Genomic DNA, 16,484 nt, shown 5'->3' on the forward strand with positions numbered 1-16,484 from the left:
ATATCCAAAGCCTTGCTAATTCTGACATCGAATCTACGTAGCCTCGAATCCACGAAACACACTGAAGAAAAGGAAAGGAAAAAAGACATGCTTGCATAATTAACAGGCAATAATGAATTTATTAATGTACAGCAATGACAGAAATGGTGGGCAGCCATGAGGCTAGATGAGAAAAAATCCGTAGGAGACTTCAGAAAATAGCGGACAGCCATACAATTTCTGAAGCAGCAGAAAATGGCAGACAGCCAGAGAAACTAAAGTAGCAGAATCTAAGGGGACGCGTGGAGGTTCAAATTCGGGCAGGAAAAATAATACATTTCCTGTTTCTCCACTCAGGGAAGGAGGAAGCGTTTTTTAAAAAAAATTAAGAAGAAAGATCGCTAAGAGGATCCAAATCAAAGTTTGAGACTGAGATAAAACGTTTGCAGCTAAAAACTGTGCAGAATTCCTTGAAGGAAACATTTTATTTCCTTCCTCAAACTGTTTTAGTTTGGCTGTGTGGAAAGGAGCCAGACTTGCATGGTCTTCCTGGGGAAGGCAAGGCCCAAATCCAGTTTAACTTCCATTTCCATTGTGACTATTTCTGCATAGGTTTGTTTACCTTTTCACTTCCTTCACAGTTTCTTGTTCCATCTCCCCTAGATTCATTGCTTCCTGACACTGTGAGGTTTCTGCTATGACCACAGCACCAGCCTTCTCTCCCAACAGTCAGGATGTCCTACTAGAAAGCACGCCCAAGCCCATCTCTCTTAATTGCCTGCCCTCCATCCAGGACCATCATGGGGAGCGTCAGTAGCCTCATCTCTGGGCACAGTTTTCACAGCAAGCACTGCCGGGCCTCGCAATACAAGCTGCGCAAATCCTCTCACCTGAAGAAGCTGAACAGGTACTCAGACGGGTTGCTGAAATTCGGCTTCTCTCAGGAAACTGGCCACAACAAGTCCAGCTCTAAGGGGAACAAGAATGAGGATTTCTTTTACATCAAGGTCAACCAAAAGACTCATCGGTCAGAGTACACCCCTCTCTCCAGCGGGGAGCTGGGAGGCCAGGCGGGAAGGAGCAGTGTGGATTTTGGCACCCCGACATCATCCAAACTGAAGCCAGGCTCCAACCAGCTGGAACTGGTGAGTTGTACTAAGTGAAGCCTGTTCAGAGTGCAGTTATGCCCTCTTGCGGAGAGCCATCAACTGCTGCATTTGTCGGGGCGGGGGGGGGGGGGAGGACGCATATTAACTGTGGTGGTGAAAAATGCATCTAGTTGCATCTTATTTACAGCAACCTCGTTGGGTTTTTAAGGCATGAGTTAATCACAGAGCTAATTAATTCCTTTTGGGCATCCATTAGCTGCGTTAAAGAACTAACAAAAACAGACTGCGTGGTTTTCCAAACACAGGAGGGGGTGAGTCATAAATTGCCCATCGTAAGGACTGTAAACTTGAACAATAAGTTAACCAGTGGGTGAGGGCAAATTTTAGTTGTGGTGTGCTACTGTCCTATGGAGCAGAGAAGAGAATAGTAATGATAGCCTCCCTTGCTAACAGTTGGCTGGAGATTTAATTTAATACACATCAGATTAAGTATAATAAAAAAAACAATGTGAAACATTGCAGGCAAACAGTAGTTAAAAAGATAAGAGCCAGATTATAGTTGCCAAACATCTGTTGCCATTAAAATACAGGCAAACAAGATGAACTGAGAAATAGGAATTACTCATGCTTCAAACAGGGAAATTTATTTGGTGAGATGATTCCACAGCCAGGACACCACCACAGAAAAGGCCCTGCAAAAGTTACATGGGATTTACATGAAGATCTTAACTGACAAGCAGGTTCATATGAGAGCAGATGGTCCTTTAGCTGCTTTGGTCCTGGGCCTGTTTATTTGCTTCATTTGCATCCCAATTATTCCCCAGTAGGGACACAAAGTGTCTCACATCATTTTCCTCTCCTCCATTTTGCTCTCACAACAATCCTGTGAGGTTGGTTAGTCTGACCATGGGTAACTGTCCCAAGGTTTCCATGGCTGAGTAGAGATTTGAACTTGCGTTTCCCAAATTCTAGTCTAGTACTTTAACCAGTTCACCACACTGGATCCTCTGGTCAAGATTGGTCAAGATCAGCACTTCCAATTGTTCCCAGAAGCCAGTGAAAGCTGGGGAAATATATTCCTCAGGATGGGGTCCAATTAACTATTTGCCTGTTGTATTCTGGTCAAGTTCAGATCCTCCTGAGGTCAACATTTGTGGGTGTTCACCTGTTGAAAGGAAATGATGTTGCTATTGTGAAAATGCACGCTTCCTAATGGCTTTTATTTTTGTTAATGCCTTCAATGTAATGATTTCTATTTGTTTTGCCCTGTGCACCCTGGCTGTGATCCTGTGAGGAAAAATGAGTCATAGCCAGCAGTACCAATCGGCAAAGGCTTCGGAACCAATTACGTGGGAGAGAGTCATGACTAGATTGCCAAATATTTTCTTTGACATTAAAAAACAGTACAGAGATTTGGATCAAGATCATGGCATTGGAGGAAGGGAGGTTAACCCTCCATCCCCCCCGCAAAAAAAACCCATTTATTTAATCAGAATGGCTCCTTAGAGCATTTTCTAGTTGCAGTGAGAAAAAGGGAACAGTATAGGCATCTTTTGAACGCATATACTTTTTTGCATTAAAGGAAGGCTCAGTTGTGGTTCTCCTACGCAACGTGCAGCAACCCCACTGTAGAATTTGATTTAATTCTCCAGGCCCTATATGACAGAGCTGTTTCACCAGGTGTATGGTTGCGACAGCTACAGTTCCTACCATCAAAATGGCCTCCTTCTCTCCCCTACCCCTCCATTTTTGTTGCTAGTAAATTGGTTGGGATGTAACTGTGGTTGGAATGTTTAGCTTATTTAAAGATCAGCCTTTTAGCCACCATCTGTGTTTTAAAGTAATAATTGTTGTATGTTTGTTGTTTTTATCTGTTTCAAGCCACCCTGAGCCCATGAGGGGAAGGGCAGCATACAAATTAAACAAATAAAAATAAATGAAGGTGGCTGCATTCCCCATTGCCTGCACTACTGCATTTTTTTTGGTGGGCTTATCTGCGTTTATGCCTTTAGACAGCAGCATTATCATTTATCCTCTGTGTGAACCCTGCACACACGGCACAGCCACAAACAATATAGCATGTGGAGAGGGGGAGTGAGCCCACTGGCCCTATCCCTCCATATAGAAACATACAAGCTCTGTCCATTGGTAGTATTCCACTGCCTGTTTCTGTATATTTTCCACAGTCTCCTACCCCAGTTCACCCTTTTTCGCTTCCTCCCTCTGTGTCTCATGACCCACTTTTGAGTTCTGATGCACAAGAATGAGAACCTTTGCCCTAGTTTGAATCCTGTTTGTTTCTGCTTTACTGTATGTGTGAATAGGTCCCTCTACACAGATTTCAAAAGAAAATTCAGCCATACTTAGCAGCCCTTGACGTATAGTTCTCTCCGAATTGCCATTAAGCTCAGCTTCTGCTGGGTTCTGTACCAGGCCTTGTGAGTTGCAGAGAGCGGCACCTGGTATTATGAACAATGAGGGTGAGGGTTAGTGGCTGCAATTGTTCCAGACAGAACAAACTGATACAGCAACCAAGTCTCAAGGAGCAGCAGTGGCGTAGGAGGTTAAGAGCTCATGTATCTAATCTGGAGGAACCGGGTTTGATTCCCAGCTCTGCCGCCTGAGCTGTGAAGGCTTATCTGGGGAATTCAGATTAGCCTGTGCACTCCCACACACGCCAGCTGGGTGACCTTGGGCTAGTCACAGCTTCTCGGAGCTATCTCAGCCCCACCTACCTCACAGGGTGTTTGTTGTGAGGGGGGAAGGGCAAGGAGATTGTCAGCCCCTTTGAATCTCCTGCAGGAGAGAAAGGGGGGATATAAATCCAAACTCCTCCTCCTCCTCCTCCTCTTCTTCTTCTTCTTCTTCTTCTTCTTCTTCTTCATACACACACCTCTGCAAATAATCTAGTTGGTTGCCTTGGTGTGCTTAACTACTTTTGGAAACAAGCGGGATCAAACCCTTAGCCTGCCTGATTGCCCCTTCAGTCTGGAAAACCCTGATCTGCTTCTCCCACCCTACCCCCCGGTGCTTGTTCAGTGATGAGGTCAAAACAATCCCTGCGTTTGTTCAGGGGCATCTTCTTTGTGACTCCCAGAGGTGAGCCCAGATACTGTTAATAGCTTCTGCCTGATCAACCCTGGATCATTTTAAATCTTGGCAATGTGTTTTAGTGGCCTCGGGAGGCAGCATTAGAGAACCCATTTGGATGCTGGATTAACCACAAAGCTAAGTGCTCCCTATAGAGAATGGAGCTGAGATTTTTGTGCCAAAGTGTTGGGAGGGAACCTGCCTACCTGCCAGTGTAGGAGCCATTTGCTGCCACAGATCAGGGCTGGAGCATTCACTTGGCACACAGAAGACCCGAGGTTCAGTCCCCAGCATCTCCCATTTAAAGGACCTGGCAGAATCTTTTTAAAGACCTCTGCCTATGACCCTGGAGAGCCGCTGCCAGTCTTCAGTAGATGATGTGATGCAGTCTTTGATGGACCAAGGATCTGCCTCCGTACAAGGCAGCTCCACATGGGGATTTTCTACATGCTTCGCCCTTGTGTCTGCCTTTCCCTTCCTCCTTCCCCCCAGAAAGCTTTTTGCCAAGTTTTTTTTTAAAGGAAGATTGGCAGTAGCTTTATCCAGTATTATTTGGAAGCTGGAACCTTTTATGTTTTAAAAAACACACAGCAGTAAGCCCAAAGGTAGGGAGGAGTGGTGGGTATGAGGAGAAATGGGGGGGAGATGGCATGGAAGTGTGGAAATCTGCAACTGCTCATCCATGCAGTCCCAAATCTGCTTTCAGTAGGATCTTTCAGGAAGATCCTACCAAAGCAGATTTGGTAAACTATAAACCTGTAAGGTGACACGAGGGTGTTGTTCAGAAATCCCCCCACCCCAAAGCCTCTGGAGGACTGGAATGCAGAGCCAAGGCTGTGTGTGGAAGCCACCCTGTGTGTGTATATGTATATAACCACTGGCGAAGTGGTGTAGGGTTCTCTGGCAGTAGATCGAAAGGACTGTGTAACTGATGCTGCAGCACCAACTGACCAAGTTTCTCCATCTCTCTAGGCTACAGACAAGAGTTCTGCAAGGCCCACGGCCTTCAAGCCTGTGCTCCCTCGCTCAAACACGGTACTCCATTCTTCTCTGGACCAAGGCAACCACATACCCCAGCAGCTGCAGTCCCAGGACAAAGCCAAGGACCTGGATGTTAAGCCAGCACCATGTTCAGGAGGACTTTCAGATTCTGGGAGGAACTCCATGTCTAGCCTCCCCACCCACAGCACTGCCAGCAGCTACCAGCTGGACCCTCTTGTCACCCCTGTAGGGCCCATCAATCGGTTTGGGGGCTCTGCCCACAACATCACCCAGAGCGCGATCCTGCAGGACAGTAACATGATGAGCCTGAAGGCCCTTTCCTTCTCCGATGGAGGCAACAAGATTCTCAACCCCAGCAAAGGGTCTTCTTCTCATCCGCACAGTGGGGAGAAGAACTCCTGCATCCGCTCACCCATCTCCACAGACGAGTCAGCCATTCAGGAGCTGGAACAGAAGCTGCTGGAGAGGGAAGGGGAATTGCAGGACCTCCAGTGCAGCTTCGAAGAGAAGGAGATCGCCTCCTGCCAAAGCTTTGAGGAAAAGCAGAGGCGCTGCAGAGAGGAGATGGAAGGGCTGAAACAAAAATGCAACAACAAGCTCAAGCAGACATCGCAGAAGTCGCAGAGAGCGCAGCAGCTACTGCAGCTCCAGGTGTTCCAGTTGCAGCAGGAGAAGAAGCAGCTCCGCGAAGAACTGGCGAACCTGATGAAGGAGCAGGACTTGTTAGAGACCAAGCTGAGGTCTTACGAGAAGGAGAAGACCAACTTTGCTCCGGCATTGGAGGAGACACAGTGGGAGGTAAGTGTGACTTAAACTGCCACAGTGCCCATAATATTCAGGCCCCATCCTCTTCCATGTGCTTGCAGACCCAAGTGTGCATTAGGATAGGATCTACGGCACCCACAAATTGGACACCTGTACAAACACAAGAGAAGTTTGCCTAAGTTTCATCTTCGTGGACTGGCATATTATATTTGGGGCAGAGTGCCTGTGACATGTCTATTTGCCATTGAGGAGACATCTCATTTCTTGCCCACTCTCTTTCCACAAGAACTGTACTAGTTTCCTTTTGGTCTTCCAAAGATAGCTTTGGACAGCCCACCAGGAATTGAGTTTTGCAGCCTCTGGTCATTGAAGTCAAGTGCTGATAGGTTACCAGAACATACCTATAGATCAGTGTAGGTACTACTTATTGAACAAGCCAGTGGTCCAAAGATGGCCACAGGAACTACCTTTCAGACAGGTAGCTACCTTAAATTTGATTCCCATCACATGAAAAGTAGGAAGGTCAATGCTTGTTGAGTGAAGGCATGGTTGTTTGAATGTACCCTGTACATAAATGTACCTCCTGCCACAAAACAAATTAATATGTGTACGAAGGTCTGGTATGTACAAAAGAATTCTACTTAACATTACCTAAGTTCCAGCTGGTAATTTTTTAATTTTCTGTGCAGCAAACTCTATGAGAACCTGGACGATCTTTGATCAGATTGTCCATCTTTTAAAATAACTAAAATCTTTGATCAGATTGTCCGTCTTTTAAAATAACTAAAAATAGTTAATGGGACAGGGACATCCAAGAGTCTAGAGAATGGAAAACATCAGAAATCTTTAGAAGTCCTTAATAGACATTAAAAACCTGATGGAAGTCCTATCCCAGCTTTCTAAACAACAAAGAAATGGTGCCAACTGGTTGTTTACAGAAAGAGATCCATACAGTTGAAGATACCCCATCCCCAGAAAATGATGATTTGGGGTCAGAGCATGCTGTCAAGTCACAGCTGAGTTATGATGAGCCCATAGGGTTTTCAAGACAAGAGGACAGAGGTAGTTTGTCATTGCCTGCTTCCAACTTCTAACTGGGGACAGCCCTGCGTAGCAGTTGAGATCTGGATGACATAAGGCTAGCCCAGACCATCCAGGTCAGGGCAAGTGGTGTTTTAATCCTATTGTAACAGAAGAACCCACAACAGGACCTTCAAAGCCAATCACGGCCTTGGACCTGCATACCTACGAGACCGCCTCTCCCCATATCGTCCCATTAGGCCCCTCCGTTCATCAGAGGAGGACCTCCTGGTGATCCCTGGCCCTAAGGCTATCAGGCTGGCCTCTACAAGGGCCAGGGCTTTTACAGCCCTGCCCCCTACCTGGTGGAACAGGCTTCCAAGGGAGATCAGGGCCCTGAGGGACCTGCAGAGTTTCCGCAGGGCCTGTAAGACGGACCTATTCCGCCAGGCATTTGGCCAGCCTGGTTAAATACATCGCTGCCATTTCATCTGGCCTCCCGTGGGCATAATGGTAGGGAGGGTGGGAGGGTGGAGAAACGCCACCTGATAACACCATGTAATGGGGTTCCGGGTTTTATTATTGCTAATTACTTTTTTAATGTTATGTTTTTAAGCTGTTTTTAACACTGTTGTTCACCGCCCTGAGCCCCTAGGGGTTGGGCGGTTTCGAAATCAAATAAATAATAAAATAAATAAATAATGCAGGAAAGCAGAAGGTTTATAGGGTACTGTCTGCTCTTTATAACTTTGTAGTTAAGGTTCTGGGATGTTTCAGGCTACTATGCCTTGCAAGTTACTCAAGGGGAATGTGGGAAGGGGCAAAGATGTAGGTGTGGATTTTTTTTTCCTGCATAGGAGATTTTAGGTGAAGTTGATGTCAGGAGATTATTGTTCCACTTTGATTAAATGTGTTTTTTTTTTGCTATATTTGTATCCAGTCTTATTGAAAATGTTCTGCTTGATTTTATCCCATGTAAACATCTAAAAATGATGAACTTTTGCAGCAGCAGCATACAGCATTCCAATCCTGATTTCCTTTTATGGAGATATTTTTTAAATCAAACCCCTTCTTTCCCCCTTAGGAAAATGTTTTGAACGGGTTAAGTTCTGGGGCTTGAATGGAATGATCAGTTAGGGAGCTTGCTCAGAATCGCACTAATCTCTTTTCTCAACATTTTAATTAAAAGCAGCCTCAGGGTGGGCTGCCAATTTGCATAGGCAATGATAGGGGGTGTTTAACCCCTTCCTCCCTTTGCCATCTTCCTAGTACAAATAGTCTTCCAAAGCTGCTTTTTCCTGCAGAGGGAGAAAAAGATACAAACATGACATAAATGACTCTGAAGTGCAGCCTGTTGCTCAATGATGCTATATGTTTATAAATAATCACAAGTTAGAGCCATCCCCTCATAATTGACTCACAGTGAGCCTTCATTGGGTTTCAAGGGAAGAGATGACCAGGGATGGTTGACCATAAATATCAAAATTAAAAGAACAAAAATACAAACATGCTCGGTGTTAACTGAAGTGAGGCTTGTTGTTTTATGTTGAGGAAGTGGGAAAGTAGCATGCAAAAACTGCAGTAAGTTTGGAAACGCGTCCCACGTTGAGAAGCTGGGAAATCATCAACCCCCCTCCCCCACAAAATGGTGATTTGACTTGGAATAAAGCCACTTCATGTGCTGCATCTGAGGCAGCCCTCAGATGAATTCCTCTGTGCCACAATCTGTTGCTGTTAAACACCAGGCCAAGTTGCATTTCAGGTCTCAGTCTGGCTGGTTCTAGGCAACTTCCTTAGCTCTTCTGTTCTGCACCTCCTGCAGGTATGCCAGAAGTCTGGCGAAATCTCCCTCCTCAAACAGCAGCTGAAGGAATCCCAGTCGGAGCTGAACACCAAGACCAATGAAGTGCTCAACTTGAAGGCCCAGCTGAAGGACATCCGGGGAAAGATGGAGCTGCTGGAGATGAAGATTCAGGACCTAGAAGACTCGCTGCGGGCCAAGGCCATGGAGCTGGAGGTCTGTGAGAATGAACTCCAGCGCAAGAAGAATGAATCGGAGCTCCTGAGGGAAAAGGTAAACCTGCTGGAGGAGGAGATTGTGGAGCTAAGGACAGATCTAACCATCCTTAGGGAGGAGAGGAAATGCGGGGTGGCATCCATGGGCCCAGAAGGGACCACAGCAGAGGACATTCAAACCCTGTGGAGGGAAGTCGAGAGGTTGAAAGCAGAACTCCAGGAGGAGCACAGCAACAATGAGCAGATGACGGTGGGCTTCCAGCAGGAACGGCAGACCTGGAAGGAGGAGAAAGAGAAGGTGATCCACTACCAGAAGCAGCTGCAGCAGAGCTACTTGCACATGTACAAGAGGAACCAGAATCTGGAGAAAATGCTGCAGCAGTTGGCTGCAGGAGAAGATGGCAAAGAGCCCCTCGAGCTTGACCTACACGGGACTGATGTCCCTTACGAGGACATCATCGCCACTGAAATCTGAAGCTCGTTGCATCCTCTGCCTACGGTGGAGGAGGTGGGTCTCTCTCAACTGCTGGGGGGTAGGGTTGTGTACAGTCCTGCTTGTTGGCTGAGGTCCTTGCTTGGCCAAAGTGGATCTCCAGCTGTTGTCATGCCATGGTTTTTTGCTTGTTTTTTTTTGTCAAGCATTCAGCTCTCCCCAGCACATCTAATGCCTCCAATTGCATCACTTTGAGAAGGAGAGGGGTAGGTTTTCACCCACCAACTGCTCAGATGGGGTAGCATTGACACAGGGGCTGCCTTGCTACAGAATATGTAAAAATCCCTGTGCCAGAAAGAATAAGGGGCTCCCGCTCACCTGCCAGCCAGGTACAAGTTTGCCAAGAGGCTGGGAAAGAAGGGGAAAGAAGCTCATTGCAACCCCGTGTGGTGCTTGGAGATGCCGCTGCAGCTCCTTTGCTCCTCCCAAGCTACAACACAAGACTGTGCATTCCCCAAGACCATCCTAATAGTTGTGTGGGAGGACTATGGAAGAACTGCAGCCTTTTTGATCCGTTGTGCCTCTCATTGTGACACACACACAGCACACAGCATGCTGAGACCACATCACAGGTCCTTGAGATATCCTATTGATTCTGATTGGCTAGATAGGCAAGTCGCTTGATCTGCTGAGATAAGGAGCTGCAAGAGGATTCTGGGATATTCTGGAGGACTGATGGAGCTGGGGTTCTAATTCTGCAGAGGAATGCACTGGCAAACCACCTCTGCTTCTCACTTGCCTTGAAAACTCTTTCTGGGGTTGCCATAAGCCAGTTGTGACTTGACGACAATTACATAGTCATGCAGGTTGTAAGGAAAGCCCTCTTTGTCCAGGAGGAAATAACCCCGTTTCACTAACTGCCTCTTTTAGCAGCATAGTTCTGCTGTCAGAAAAAAATATATAGGTTAGTGTTCTTGGTTTCTAGAAGCCATAATCTGGCCATCGGCCACTGGGTCTTCTCTCTTCTTTCCTAATAATTTAGCAGGACCCTTCTCCTGTCGCTCAACTAGAGTTGGGAAGAATATTTGTGTGGGGGAGACAACTGAAGTTTACTCGTGTTTTGAACAGAAATGTTTGTATTGATTTCTCTCCAATGTGAATGTTTTACAGATCTCTTTAATTTTGCAGATATTGAGCGTGTATGTTTCCACATCTCTCCCTCTTCTTCTATTTTGCCACTGACAAAGGCAGCTTCAGCTAAATATAGGACAGCCACACACACACACACACACACACACACACCCCACACTTCCTCCTTTGTCCAGACATTCCAGGGACTGTGAGATATAAATGCAATAGGAGAATGGAGGAGAAACGGAAGCAGATGGGGAGATAATAGCAGGGAATGTGGCAAGAGGCTTCGTAATGCAGGCAGATGGATCAGAAGATAACTGTGTTCTTGGACAAGACGTCAGTTCAGCTCCAAGACATTCCAGGGAACTCTCTGCATTCTCCCCCTCCCATTTCTCTCATGCTTTGTGACTGGTGTCTGTGGGATAATGGGGCTTTTTGGATCAAGAGTCTTATCCATAATGGCAGAGAGATGGAAGATCTTCCCTAGGAGACCTTGCATGTGTTCTCTTGATTGACTTTCAGTGGTCCTGTTCCAAAGCTTATCCGTTCAGATTTGTTGCTCCTCTGTGGTGGAGCCTTAAAGCAGTGGGACAGTGTATGTTATAGAATGTTCTAGGTTCAGTTCCTAACATCTCCATCTAACAAGGTTTCCAGTAGCTAGGGCATCAATCACTGCCTGGAGAGCATCTGGCAGCCAAAGTGGACAATGCTGTACTGGGTGGACTTCACCCAATGTAAGGTTGCTTTGCTCTTTCATGAGTATTGTAGCTAGTGGAGCAGATGCTTTGTACAGGGAAGATTCCAGGTTCCATTGATGTCATCTCCAGTTAAAGGGGTCTGGAGACAAAAGCATTGAGGAAGACTGTTCTGTGATGAAGATCCTGGAGAGGGTCTTTGGGGAGTCGCTGTAGTCCTATGGTAGACAATCTGCTCGGCATGCAGAAGGTTCCAGGTTCGACCCCCGAGCACCTCCAGTTAAAGAGATGAGGTCATAGGTCATCTGAGAGCTGCTGCTCATTACTACTTCCGGTAAGGCGCATAGCTCAATATAAGTCAGCCTCCTATGGTCCAGCAACCAAATAATGGGTAACTTTTCAAGCAAGTGGTACCCATGCTTGAACAAAATGAGGGGAAGTGCATCAGAGCAAGGGCATCTGAGAAGTGGCCTGAAAGAGCTGGTGTTAGGATTGCTGTGTTGGTCTTCTCTGGTGTTCCAGTGTTTGACCTTCAGCTGCTTCAGTTACTTTGATGCCAAACAACTTTGTCCACCCCAAACCATAACCTCTTCTCTCCTATAATCCCGGAGCATTTCTTGGAGGACACTCTGGAGGTGAAACGTTTCCCCAGGCGCTCTGCAGCTGTTGCCAGCATCTGTTGGCTCTGCATTTACCCAGCCTTAAATGTTGTGAGACATATGAGTTTGGGAGTTAGAGTATCATGCTATTACTCCTGCCATGTCCTAAACTTTGGTCAGATTCACTGGACTTCATTCTCAATGCAATCATTTTTATTATTTTGACTTTTGTGTTCCACATTTGTGAACACCTTCGTGGAGTTCAGAAGAGCATACACAGGATTATCCTGCATTATTCTTGCATTCACTGTACTAGATGGGTTGGCCATGATCCAGTGTCCTTTGTCCAATCACATTCCAAACATTTAAGGGTTCATACGATTTTTAAGGGGGCATCAATCTTTGCAGATTCTACCTTCCCACTATAGAGCCATATTATGCTGGGGATTTATTTTTTTTTTGGGGGGGGGGGGGGGGTTCACTGACCTCCTAGATACAAAATTCAACAGAAGTCACTGGGAAAGGATTTTTTCAGCCTCCTTCATGAGAAAACATCAGTGCCCTTAAGTCTTCAGTTGGATACAGGGCATTTTCCAGGATACAGGGAATCCCCCAGAATTACAGCTCAGACGCACATTACAGAGATCAGTTCCCTTGGAGAAAATGGTTGCTTTGGATTCTACTTCATTGTACCCCACTGAGGCCCCTGTCCTCCTTTGGCTCAATTTCCAAATCTCCAGCAGTCTCCCAACCTGGATCTGGCAACCCTACATGCCCCCGTCCCCCACAGCTGGCCAGGAGATACTTTGCAACCGTATGTGCTGAATAAGGGTTTGAATCCAGATCTCGCCTGTCCATCACTGTTGCCCTCCTCTGTTGGAGACTGTGGTTTTATAGTCAGCATTTGAGCCAGTTGTGCTCTCTCTTAAACTCACCTTCTTCACAGGGTTGTGTTTTGAGGATTAAAGGGAGAAGCAGAGAATGTTGCAGACCCCTTCAGGTCCTTGTTGAGAAAAAAAGTGGAGTATAAATGAAGTTAAATAAATAAGTTATATCTAGAGGGACTAGTTTAAAAGCCAACAATCCTAAATTCAGCAGTCTCTACCTACTACGTCATACTGGTTCCACATAGTTGATATAAGACTCTTGCCATCTCTGTGCATTTACCCTGAAGGTACATTTTCTGGAAATGTCAATTAGTATTCCTCAGCATATTCCACATAGTTCCACTTCCTGGAAGTTAATAGCTTTGCATTCAATATTTAGATTCTTCCAGAGGGGTAGTTTCTTGGAGTGGCCAGCCTTGGGTGCTCCAGATGTTTGTGGACTACAATTCCCATCAGCCCCTGCCAGCATGGCCAATTGGAAATTGTAGTCCATGAACATCTGGAGCACCATAGGTTGGCCACCCTAAAACCAGGGTGGCCTTTAAGGGGCCACTGAACTTCTGTTTTATTTGACATCTAGGACTTGAGAAAGATTGAAAATCCAATTTACTCCATTGCTTCTCAGCAGCTACAAAGGACTGTGAAGCGCTGTCTCCCCTCCCCCCCCCCCCCAGCTTATAGTAGTGAGAAAAATCGTTCTTGGGGTCGTGAACCCTCTCTCCTCCTCTTCTCTGCCTGCTACTCAGCTAATTGGGTTTGTGTGCATATGCTTCTGATTAACAAAATTTGCATTGTTAATTGCAATCCCACCGCAGGCCTGCTCCCTGGAGACCAGCCAATGAGCCCCTTGGGGTTAATTACCTTGGGGTGGGAGGTTCTCCATGCTGCCTGCCTGTCATGTCCTGCTGTGATGAAACTTCCTTCTGCTCTTCTTCCCACCTTCTGTACCACCTGCCCCTCTTTCTATCTCTTCCCCCCTCACCTGGGGACAGAGGAACAGCTGTTGGCAGGCTTCATTAAGATGAAAGAAAATCATTTTGGTCCCTTCTAACCTTCAGGCATCTTTGACAACAAGGCAGTAAAATGCGTCCAGCACAAATGTGCAGCCCTGCTAAAACACCGTCCCTGCTGTGCGGTCAGTGAGTTCATTTGTACTGATGCTGCTCAGGGAGGGTTCCCTCCTCCTAGGCTTCATGGTTTTATGTCTTATTTTTATCTTGGCAAAGACAAAAAGAAATTGTGATACTTTGGCTCTGGACTGGAGGGAGAGGGCTAAGGTCAACTCCTGTGCCAAATCTGCTGAATTTCTGCATCTGGGAATTGTTGCATGGAAGCTGGAGGTAGCACCTTTCTCTTTCTCCTGTTGCTGGGTGGTTTTGGGTGGGCATTGCTGTCCACCCCTGGAGGTTTCATGTTCTTGGCAGGAAAGAGTAGAATCAGATAGATAACCCATAAGAAGTTTTAAATGAGGGGACAGCACAAGCTCCTTGATTTAATTATGAACAGCCTAGACTCGGGTTGCACAGATGCTGAAATAGCCGTTTCTTTGTGTGCATGCTTTGTACAGATATGAGGAGTAGCCACGGCTGCACCTCTGCTGTGCATGGAGAATTGAAGCTGGCTTTCAGAAGCCTCTCCCCTCCCCCCAGTAAAGCTGTGACTGAGATTTGGAATTCAAATTAAGATCTCCATATTAGGTCCGTAGCCAGGAATGATGCCAGTGGGAACGCCACTCCTCCCACCTAGAACATTGATTCATCCCACCTACGGCTTGGGGGGGGGGGCAGCTTTCCCCCCCCAACCCATTGTGATATTGCCATTTAAAAACAGAGACTTTTAAATAGGAATATTTCTGGTTTAAAAATAGCCAGTGGCAGCTGGTACCTTCTGAAAGTGGAGGCGCTCCAAGCTCCACCCTACTCTGCCAGGCCAAGAATCATTCCTGCTGGATTTTGCAAGATCCTCCTTATATTTTAAATGAGCTCCAAAAGATCCCTGTTGAGCTGCTGTGGTCACCGCGAGCTGCTCAAGAAGCTTCCAGAGTTACATTTCTTCTAATTTCACCTTCCTAATGGTAAGAATTCATAGCTGCTAAGACACACCAACTTGGCAAGAGGGCTAGAGAAGGTTATGAGGAAATCACTGTTTTTCCATTTGTTATTCCACTGTTACTTCCAAACTGGAATGCTATCCTGGGGAGCTTCCTCATGATGTCCTGTAACCATCCACTCTTCAGGTTTTCCCTGTCTTCAGCATGGTTTTCTGCAAACCTAGTTCAGTGTAATCTTTTCTGAAAGAATGCCATTGAAGCATATAAGTATGCTGTGTGAAAGGATTTGTGTACATTTTCAAATATCCTAACCTTATCAGCACCAGTTTCCTTTTGTAAGTCATTTGCAGTTGCTGGTTTCCTCCCATGCCATTGGAGAATTTACTGGTACGGAGGGTGGGGTGGGGGTAATTGCTACAGTGTTATACCACTATTGTGCTGTAACAGGTGTTTTTTAAGCTCACGGAAGTTCTCCTATGGTGCAGTGGGGGGAAATTCAGGGGAAATGGTGACTGGCAGAGTGAAGGACACAGAAAATCCCCATGTGGTGATGAAGGAGGTGGTGATGGCCACTAACCTGGATAGCTTTAAAAAGGGCTTGGACAGATTTATGGAGGAGAAGTCGATCTATGGCTACCAATCTTGATCCTCCTTGATGTCAGATTGCAAATGCCTTAGCAGACCAGGAGCAGTAGCAGCAGAAGGCCATTGCTTTCACATCCTGCATGTGAGCTCCCAAAGGCACCTGGTGGGCCACTGCGAGTAGCAGAGTGTTGGACTAGATGGACTCTGGTTCTGATCCAGCAAGCTAGTTCTTATGCTCTTATGTGCTCCATTGCCAACACAATTGCTCCGGCATTCATAGCAGTGATGATTGCAAAATGGGAAATTAGGGTTGCCAACAGACCTGGATGAAAACAGCCCACTCCTTTAATAGAAGCTTAATAGCATGTCATTTACCAAGTAATGTTATTTATCTACATGCCATGAAAACTTTTACCTGTGCATTTTCACATATTAAACCTCTGTTTGTTTAATATTAAAATATTTATATCCTCATTTTCTTCTTGGTTCAACCTTATGATTTAGGACTTGGCAACTACTGATTTTCTGTGTGTGTGCCCCCCCCCCCCCAATCCCTGCCACCCCAGTTCCTACCATAAGTTCTTTCATTTCTTATCCATCTGTTACAATGACCCTACAGCCTTCACCTTGCAAATTCAGTTACCCCTGTCCTGGCTTTTATCTCTATACCACAGCTGTGCTCTGAGGGAAATGCTGGTTGCAGTATTCCTCTTGTACTGCACATGGGCCTTTCTGATGTGTATGACAGAAATAGGTTACCTTTGGCATTTTGTACCTGTAATTCACACACATAGGATTTATGCAGCACTATTGTTAGTGCGCAGAACTTTTCACATGCATTGTACAAGACATTGTGGTACAGATGCTAAATCGGGACGAAACACTGCAGGTGGGGACACGCATTTTTCAATCCACAGCTGGCAACCCTAGAAATTTTGGAAAGGCAGGGTTACATTGATCGCGTGAATGAGAGGGCAAATGAAAGAATTCAATAACTAGCTTGGGTTAAAATGATCCCATCATTATGCTGACTTGTCTCTTGACATCTGTCCGACAGAATAGGTGTCACTGCTCCATTCCTTCTTGGAAGAATTTCTCAGAAATAACTTAAGACTCTACA

At 46.1% G+C, this 16,484-nt stretch overlaps 1 protein-coding gene across 2 annotated transcripts in view; it reads left to right on the plus strand.

The window, feature by feature from the left end:
• LZTS1 (leucine zipper tumor suppressor 1) overlaps nucleotides 1–15,452 on the plus strand; it is a 63,889-nt gene extending 48,437 nt beyond the window's left edge. For both annotated transcript variants that reach the window (XM_048513384.1, XM_048513385.1), the window contains exons 2-4: nucleotides 643–1,124; nucleotides 5,151–5,978; nucleotides 8,788–15,452. In XM_048513384.1, the coding sequence (XP_048369341.1) occupies nucleotides 780–1,124; nucleotides 5,151–5,978; nucleotides 8,788–9,456 (1,842 nt within the window). In that variant the 5' untranslated portion in view covers nucleotides 643–779 and the 3' untranslated portion in view covers nucleotides 9,457–15,452. The remainder of the gene's footprint in view (nucleotides 1–642; nucleotides 1,125–5,150; nucleotides 5,979–8,787) is intronic.
• The last annotated feature ends 1,032 nt before the right edge of the window (nucleotides 15,453–16,484 follow it).

Source organism: Sphaerodactylus townsendi, linkage group LG12, assembly GCF_021028975.2.
Source record: "Sphaerodactylus townsendi isolate TG3544 linkage group LG12, MPM_Stown_v2.3, whole genome shotgun sequence".
Taxonomy (NCBI): domain Eukaryota; kingdom Metazoa; phylum Chordata; class Lepidosauria; order Squamata; family Sphaerodactylidae; genus Sphaerodactylus; species Sphaerodactylus townsendi.